The sequence below is a fragment of the Pieris napi genome, chromosome 2, assembly GCF_905475465.1.
Source record: "Pieris napi chromosome 2, ilPieNapi1.2, whole genome shotgun sequence".
Classification (NCBI taxonomy): Eukaryota; Metazoa; Arthropoda; class Insecta; order Lepidoptera; family Pieridae; genus Pieris; species Pieris napi.
Window position 1 is genome coordinate 2923468 of NC_062235.1, and position 10000 is coordinate 2933467.

The window sequence follows — 10000 nt, forward strand, 5'->3', positions numbered from 1 at the left end:
ACGCTTTTGGCACATTTTTCTAGACGTCATTTCGGATCCAATGAGCTATCGCACATAATTTTAAGAGCAGTATCTCTATTTTGTACCATTTTCAACTTGTCGAGTGTCGACTAGACTAATGGTCTTAAGCCTGCCTCTCAACATTTATCAACATACTCCAATCTTAATATATATATATATATTAGACATCATTTTTTTCCTTTAAAACATTATAATAAATTTATATAAATTATATAATAAGTGATCACCGAAAATTATTAATGTTTGATTATTATACTATGTATTAATAAATAATATAGTTTGTGGTGTCAGGTGTGTTCACTATGTTAATACTTAATAGTCAATTGTCATTTTAAGTTTTCGGATTTTATAATTTCTGGTGGTTTTTTTTCGTCGTTGCGGGTATAAGTGTTTACACGTGTTTCGGATATCATTATTTAGTATTTTCTATTTTTTCTCGTAGTTTAATGAATATAAGTTGACTTATCCTATTGGTGGTGGTTAATTAATAACATCAACTAATTACGTAAGTTATTTTTATTTATTTGTTATATTTCTCCCTTTACTTTGTTATATTTTTGGTAGTCTATAATGGAGAAACGCCCTCCAGACCCCCCTGATCCTCCGGATAGGGTCTCTTCTCCGGTGGAATCAATGGATTTATCCACCCCACCGCTTCCCCAACCTGGTGTCAAGCGCAGACTCGATACTGTCCATGAAAGTTTAGTGGAACCTTCCAAAAAACCAATGACTGATGTCCGGTCATCTGCTGATGACGTCAACCCAGGATTTTACTCCCATCCATCACTCACTGGCTCTCCCAAGTCATACCTTGTCAATGACAAGGGCCCTTTTTTAGTCCATGTTTCTTGCCCTGAATCTGACCCAACCGCTGGTACATCAATCCGCCCAATTAAATTTGGTCATTTCTTGGTTAAAAATAAAATATCGAACATTGTTCAAGATGGTGTTAAGAGAGTGGGACGTAATAGAATATCTGTTGAGTTTAAGTCGGGCTTAGATGCTAATAATTTTGTGTCTAATCCCATTGTACCTTCCAGCAACTATTCTGTTACGATTCCTAATTATAATGTTTCCCGTATGGGCCTTGTGAGAGGTGTCCCAGCTGATTGGTCGATGCAGGAATTTGTCGAAACTTTGGAAGTTCCCGAGGGTACTGGTATAGTCCTCAAGGCCAGACGCCTTAACCGCAAGACAAACTCCGATGGTCAAATTAATTGGATACCAACGCAAACTGTGGTTCTAACCTTTCAAGGTCAATCCCTTCCTGAGAGAATATTCTCTTGTCATAGTTCCCTCCGCGTTGAAACGTACCAACTCCCTACAATTCAGTGCCTTAACTGTTGTAGATTTGGTCACGTAAAGTCACAATGCCGATCGAAGCCTAGGTGTTTTCGATGTAGTCTAGCCCATTCTGGTGATGAGTGTAATATCCCTGAAACAGAGTCATTATGTTTATTTTGTACTGCCTCACACTTTGCGACCAACAAAGCTTGCCCTGAACATAATCGTCAAAAAAATATAAAGAGTTGTATGTCTCAAGAGAACATTTCTTATATCGAAGCATCGGCTCGGTTTAGACCTATCAGTGGCAAAACTTTTGCAGATTCTGTTAAAACAACCCCCTCCTCTTTATCCCAGCCCATAACTTTACCTTCCCAAGATTCCCTTCAGACTACATCTTACAGGAAAACTATATTTCTCCCTCCTCGCTCTAGACCTACATCAGGAAAATCCTTTGATAAGGCGGCCCATGAGGCCATTACTTCCAATTTACCCTCCTCTTTACCCAATGGTTGTGCCGTAAGCTCCCCTTCCCTTACAAACAATGAAGTATCCCCAAATGAAAATCTTCTCGACTGCTTATGGGCAGTCATTTGTAACATGCTATCCAAGTATGATGACATCCCCATACCGTCCCACGTTGCCCAAAAAATTAATTTGCTCCACTCATTCGTCACCAAAAATGGCGAATTTAGTAATTCAGTGGAACTGTAACAGTGTTCGCAGTAAAAAATCAGAATTAACCTTTCTTATCAATAAATTCGCTCCATCTATTCTAGCCATTTCGGAGACTTGGTTATTGCCGGGTTCCCGCTTTAGGGTTTCTGGGTATCGATGTCTCCGAGATGACAGGGATGATGGCTATGCTGGCTGTGCCTTTTTGGTCAGCCGATCCCTCACCTTCCACTCATTATGTCTTCCTCATTGTGATGGTATTAATGCTGTTGCTATGAGAGCTTTTAATATCTCGTTTATTTCTGTTTATATTCCCCACCCCCACATCGACCTCATTTCTGATATACGTTCTATTATCCTTTCGGTTCCTCCTCCTGTTGTCATGTTGGGTGATTTCAATGCCCACCATGTTTCTTGGGGTTGTCATTCCTCAGATTCTTTTGGGTCCCTTCTACTAGATTTACTCGATGATATAAACATAAGTGTCTTGAATAATGGTTGTCCTACGAGAAGGAGTCTTCCATCTCAGAATCCCGCTAACGCAGTGGATTTATCACTTTGCTCTCCTGATCTTTTCCCTTTTCTATCCTGGCGTGTTTTTAAGAGCACTTGTGGGAGTGACCACTTCCCCATTTTAATTGATCTCCCAACCAATTTAAGGAACGTTACTCGCCCTTCCCCTCTTTTAAAATTTAAACTGAATCAGGCCAATTGGTCAGACTTTTCATCTTCTATTGACTCTAAGATAGCTGCGCTCCCCGAAGTCTCTGCTGAAAACTGCTTATCTTCATACAATGATTTTGTCAACTCCCTCACCTCATCTGCCAGTTTACATATTCCACTCAAATCTTCTACACAAAGGAAAATTTCCCCTCCTTGGTGGGATTCCGAATGTACTGAGATGATTCGAAAAAGAAAAACGGCAGAAATGTCATACAGTCTTTGCATGACCTTGGAAAATTTTTTAGTCTACCAACAAGCTTCTGCAGCTGCTCGCAGACTACTTAATAATAAGAAACGTCTTGGTTGGCATAAGTTCTGTGAGAGCATGTGCCCTGGTACCCCTTCGTCTGTTGTTTGGAGGCAGATCAGAAGATTCCGTTATTCCCTCAATTCTTATGATGTCCCTTTTAATGATCCGTCTAGCTGGATTACCTCCTTTGCCGACAAATTGGCTCCTCCATCTGTCCCTTTTTATGATTGTCTTCCTTATAAGTATAATTCTTACATCCCCTCTTCAAACAGTCTAGATTGTCAATTCTCCTTGGAAGAACTTAACAAAGCATTAAATGGTCTCTCTGACTCTTCCCCTGGAGAAGATGGAATCCCTTATTCATTCCTCATAAATTCTTCATTAGGCACTAAGAGGTACTTTCTTGATTTAGTAAACTGTTTTTTCGATCTTGGAATTATTCCTGAATCGTGGAACAGACAAATCGTCATTCCGCTTCTAAAACCTGGCAAAGATCCATCAGATTTCTCTTCATACAGACCTATTGCTTTGTCTTCTACCCTTTTAAAAATTATGGAACATTTGATTAAATTTCGTTTAGAATGGTTTTGTGAAAGTAACAATATCTTTGCAAAATCCCAGTTTGGTTTCAGGAAAGGCTTAAGTACGATGGATAGCCTAAGTATAATTACGACCGACATTCGCATTGCTTTTAAAAAGAAACAGTTCCTGATGGGTGTTTTCTTGGATATCGCATCTGCGTATGACCACGTGCTGGTTCCGGTGCTCAGGCAAAAAATGCTTCAGCTGAGTATTCCTGAGAAGTTGGTACGTTTTGTTTGCAATGCAGTTTCGAATCGTTATATTATTATAAGATCTCAAAATACGGAGCTGTCTCCTAGATCTATTTGGAGGGGCTTACCTCAAGGTTCTGTTTTGAGTCCTCTTCTGTACAACATTTACACCTATGACCTGGAGCTTGTTGTGAATTCCTTCTGTCAGATTCTTCAATACGCGGACGATGTAGCCTTATACTTTTCATCAAATTCTATTGAAGAGGCATCATCACGCCTAAATTCGGCTTTGGATTATTTGGGTGATTGGTTAAATGATCATGGTCTCTCTATTTCTGTGCCCAAATGTTCGGCGGTCACGTTTACTACAAAATACAAGGTTCCACGGTGTAACATTTCATATAAAGGGTCCTTGGTATCGTGTTGTAAGCAAGTAAAATTTTTAGGCCTTATTTTAGACTCAAAGTTAAACGGTGTTCCTCATTTTAACCATGTGATTAAAAAAAGTGAGAAAGGTGTTAATGTTCTCCGTTCATTATCTGGTGTGAGGTGGGGAGCACACCCCTACTCGCAAAAGCTTTTATACAATGCTGTGGTACGAAGTCATTTTGATTATGGCACCTTCCTTTTAGATCCTGGCAACAAGCAAGCCCTTGATAAAATTTCCAAAATTCAATCGAAATCTTTACGCATCATCCTTGGTGCTATGAAATCCTCTCCCATCAATGCTCTCCAAATAGAATGTGTTGACCCCCCCCTGTATTTACGTAGACAATTTTTAAGTGACCGCTTCTTCATCAAAGTCCTTCAATACTCTTCACATTCCATCTTGTCCAAATTACGTCGCTTATCTAATCTCACGATGCCATCTAGTACAGGTAATGTTCCATGCCTGTTACACAGTTTTAATAAACTTTCTCGTCTTCCTAATCCTGTTGAAAGTTTCTCTAGTAATCCCTTGTTTTTAAATAGTTATGAATCCCTCATTTTTGATCCTAAAATAATTTTAAACTTTGGAATTGAAAAAAAATCCACCCAAGCTTCCACTTGTTTTCTGGAAAAAATTTCAAAAGACTGGCAGGGTTGGTTACCGATGTATACTGATGCTTCCAAGATTCCCAATAATGAGTGCATCGGTGCGGCTGTATGGGTCCCTTCATTCAAAACAGTATTGAACTTTAAACTTCCTCCATTGACCTCCGTTTTTTCAGGTGAAGCTTTTGCAATCCTAGAAGCGGTTTTGTATGCTGAGTCCCACAACCTAAATAAAGTTACAATTTTTTCCGATTCTCGCAGCTGTTTACAGGCAATTCTTTCCAATCCATTCAGGTCTAAAAAAAAACATAATACGATTCTAAAAATAAGAGAAGCTTTGTTTAGGTGTAGTAAAAAAGATATTCATATTGTACTTTTGTGGATACCTAGTCATTGTGGTATAGCGGGTAATGAAACTGCTGACTCTTGTGCAAAAGGTGCTATTTTCTGCGGATCTTGTCAGCATCCCAACATCTCGGCCCACGACCTATCAGCTCTTGCGTACTCCCACCTTTTAAAATCCTGGACTACTGATTGGCAATCTTCTAAAGAAAAAACTGGCAGGCACTATGCTAATATTCAGTATTCTATCCCTTCTTCGCCGTGGTTTTTTAAATATAAGTTTTTAAACAAAAAAGTCACGTCTATAATCTGCCGTCTTCGTATAGGGCACGCTTGTACTCCTGTTCATCTAGCCAAAATTAAAATTAAAGACAGTTCTCTCTGTGAGTGTGGTATGGACGAGGGCTCGACAGACCATATATTTTTTAACTGTTCTTTAATTAATGACTCGTTATTTGACTATCTTTCTCCAGATTTCCCTCGTCCATGTAACCTTAACTCCCTACTTTCCCTCCCATCCAGCTCGATCGTCAAAATTTTAGGGAAATTTATTTCTGTTAATAAATTAAAGTTATAAATAAGATTCTCCCCTTCATACCTTGTAGTAAAATGTTAACCTCTTGTATATATTATTAGATGTCTGTGTGTGTTGTATTTATTGTGATGTCATTTTTGTTTTGGGTAACTCTGCTTAGATAAAATTAAATCTATCAAAATTATCAAATCTATCCTCACTGTGTGAAGACTTAGAACGTGACATTGGCGGAATTGTGATTTACACAGATGTCGCCATTATAAATAAAGTGAAGTGAAGTAATTTCTGGTGAGCAAACAAAAATTTAATGAATTAAAATTTAGAAATTAATTCTTCATAATCGTCAAGTAATGCGTCATATTTTATTCCAGAAGAATATCAGTAAAGTGGATTACTTATTAGCTATTTAGTAATCCACATACATCGTTACAACAAAATATAATCAATGATGATATCAGATTGATTAACACTGCCATATATAAGTAGAAAGTGTTTCAACGTTTATTGTGTAAATTTTAACAATGTCGCGACTGGACAATATGGAAGCATTAGAGAAACAATTAGCCGAATTACAAATGACTAAGGAATTGCATTCTGGACGTATAAAGAAAGTGCCACCAGCTGTGCCTCCAAAGAAAAAGGGTCAACCTCAAGTTCCGCACAGTGCCTCGGTCAATAGTTATTGTGAGCCATCGTTCTCCTTAAACATTTCTTTAAACAGCAATGTCCCTCTGCCACCACCACCACCGCCGCCGCCGCCATCATATAACGTAATGCGACATGCCAGCAGTATTCACATGCCACATACAGATTATGCCAATCTAACACCGCTTACTTTACCTAATGTTTCGTTCAAAAATAATGTTCCTTTGCCCTCAAATGTTTACAATCCAACTTATAGTAATACACCACCATATCAAAGTGCAAATCCTCCTCCACCTCCACCACCCCCACCTGTTCATTTAACTCCACCTAAAAGATTTGATCCTAATCACAATGAGGAATATTTGCCCCCGCCATCACCAGTCAGTTCTAATTACAGTGAATTGGCTAGAGCTACAGCTAACATCAATTTTAATCAAGAAAGGCAATATCCTCATATTTATCAAAATGAGTATCCTGAATATAATGCATCTCAAGCTTCCACCTATGAGTCACTGTATGAGCCGATAAGTACATTAAGTAGTAAGCCAGCCATTAATGAGTCAAACTTCAAGCACAATGTAGGTGGAGGAAAATCACCCCTACCAAAGGAGGAAGAAGTTGATGCTTTAACTGATCTTCTCGTCCAATCCATATCTGACAGCCAAGATTTGGATGTATTTGGAACATGCGTTAAATGCAATCAGAGGGTTGTTGGGGAAAGTTCAGGTTGTAAAGCTATGGGTAATATGTACCATGTTGAATGTTTCTGTTGTGAACGCTGCAATACAAATTTGCAGGGAAAGCCATTTTATGCAGTTGAAGGTCAACCTTTTTGCGAAACTGACTATTATCAAACATTAGAGAAGTGTTCTGTTTGTGATGAGCCTATATTGGATAGGATACTTAGAGCAACTGGAAAACCATATCATCCTACTTGCTTCACCTGTGTGGTTTGTCAGAAAAGACTTGATGGTATACCATTCACTGTAGATGCTATGAATCAAATTCATTGCATTGAAGATTTTCATAAGAAATTTGCTCCTCGTTGTTGTGTCTGCGAGCAACCAATTATGCCTGACAAAGGTGAAGAAGAAACTGTTCGTGTAGTGGCGCTGGATCGTAATTTTCATGTTGTCTGTTACAATTGTGAAGATTGTGGTCTTCGTTTATCTTCGGAAGCTGAAGGCAGAGGTTGCTACCCTTTAGATGGTCATATTTTATGCAAAGCATGTAATGCTCACAGAATCCGTCTTCTAACTAATGTTATGACAACTGATTTATAAATTTTTATTTACATACAATGCGAGTGTCTATTGTAGGTGAAAATTACTTAGAATAAGGAAAATTAATAATTGTCATTCTTTGCCAACATTGTAAACTAAGGCAGCTAAGATGGCTTAGTCATAATTTATTTGATTTTATTAACTATACATATTTTTAATATGATACATTTTGTATCTATTTTTTATATGAACAATATTGGAAATTGTATGTGATAGATAAGAAAAGTGCCAAAATTGTGAAAGCATTTAAAATTTTTGATAAGTATATATTTTTATATAACATATTAGCAACTATTTTTGTGCTTTACCTAAGCCATAGGTATTTTTGCAATCAATATAAGATTTTGATTAAATGGTTCTTTTATTTAAAATCTAATAAAGCTATATTCATTTCATCAATTATCAAAAATATTCCATCCATGCAACGTATAGTTACAAAATTAACACATTTTTTGACGCAACTTTTTGCTTTAAGATGATTGAGTATAAATAAGTTTAAATTTTGGATAATTCGTATTAATGAAACTATACTGTATTAAGTATTAACCAATAAAACCTATCTTTTTTAAGTTTATTGTTAAGCGTCTTCAAAAAGCCGAAGGAGGCCTCCTCCTTGATAACCTTATCAATTCGATGTGTCAGGGATCAGGTAAGAATGACACTGGTAAACGTAAGTACAAAAAATAATCAAAACACTATCTATGTCTATTCGACTAATTTTTCAAATACAAGTTATCAGATTCTAGATCACTTCCCCAATCGAGTGCAGAAAGGGATTGTCACTCCTATCCCAAACTGAATATAGATAATATAATCTACATAAGATTGAGACATTTTTATGTAAGGCAGAAATTACGTATCATATTTATTTAATCAAACGAAAGCCTGGCCAATACATACGGTTTTGAAACGCATTAAACACAATAATTATATTTAAATTGATTTACCTAGTATAAAATAATAACACAAAGAAAAGTATAAAAATGTATTACAAAGACAATACTGGCGGAAGATCATGATATAAAAATAAAGGCACTTACATCACAGTTTACAAAACATTTATAGTAATATGATATTAATTGCATAAGTCATTTCTCAATTATGTAATAAGCAGTGTTGCAATACGCCAACAATAATACCTTAGGTCCTACTTAAATATAAAATGTTTGTAAAGAAGCAATCAATTTATATATATATATCTACTGGAGGGCTGAATCTTCATGATTCAGAAGCGATATCACGTTTAAATATGGAATGTAGCTTCCACTATAAGGACGCAAACTTACAAAAATAACTCTGAGAATTAAGGGATTTTGTAGTCGATACTTAGTCTCTTTTCATCACAACGTATATACAATTTGACAAAAAGAGACAAACGAGCACTTTCGTTAAGAGTGCTATAAGATTTAGTATGTTTTTAATAAGGCGATAAAATTTAAAAATGAGACTTACCGCTAAGTTGGACTTCCACACGTCAAAAATGATTGGTAGTTTTTTAATATCAACCCGAATTTAGAAGTCAGTATGAGTCCCGGAAGTCAGAGTTTGATTTGACATACTGAGCGCTTACATACGTCAAATATTGACTCAAAATCTTACCTTAGTTCGTCCTAAATGTGAATTTACTTAAACGTTGGCCAAAGCCTAATATAAAGCACCTATCTTAAGTAAGTCCATAAATAAAAAATCATTCAAAAGCGTCGGTGTCAATGTTCAATCATACAATGTAAACTTGTAATGTCTATCTATAAATTGAATTAGCACCGGTACATAACTTAATATTTAAATATGTATAAAAATGCACAACCACGTTGGAATGGGTATACCAAAGTATACCAAAACCTAAATTATATGGAAGATTCGACACATTTCACTATAAAATGTGTACTTAACAAATCTAGTCAAATTAACAGCTAAAAGGCAAGATAACTAGCTTCTAAAAATCAGTGGTTACTTAATTACATTCGAGGTAACGGCGCCTAAACTTATACATTGACTAAATTTATGCTGAGATCCGAGTTCTAAATGACTTATGATTGTTATTTTTCTTAATATGATGGAAGTACTAGGAACCTTACCACTGTATCCAAATATACAAACCTCCGTAGTTGCTCCTGAGGAAATTATTTAAGGATTCATAATCTCACTAAGCTGCCTATAAATTATTAACGAAACAGAGTCAGAAGTACATTTCTACAGTCCCATGTCCCATTGAGGGACATTACGACTTTATAAGTACGATAGTCCGCTTTAGATAAAATCAATAAATCAGTTGCGGCTACAACCTTTTTAGGTCTAGGCCTCAGATTTTTGTATCTATTTAATTTTCATTTGTCAATCTAATAGGCAAGTAGGTGATCAGCCTCCTGTGCCTGACACACGCCGACTTTATGAGTCTAAGGCAAGCCGGTTTCCTCACGATGGTTTTCTTTAC

At 36.6% G+C, this 10000-nt stretch overlaps 1 protein-coding gene across 1 annotated transcript; it reads left to right on the top strand.

Annotated features, from left to right (window-relative positions):
• The first annotated feature begins 333 nt into the window (after positions 1–333).
• On the top strand, positions 334–7919 carry LOC125058697 (lipoma-preferred partner homolog). Its single transcript, XM_047662840.1, has 2 exons — positions 334–379; positions 6010–7919. Exon 2 carries the CDS (start codon positions 6160–6162, stop codon positions 7564–7566), a length of 1407 nt encoding a protein of 468 aa, XP_047518796.1. The 5' UTR covers positions 334–379; positions 6010–6159; the 3' UTR covers positions 7567–7919.
• The last annotated feature ends 2081 nt before the right edge of the window (positions 7920–10000 follow it).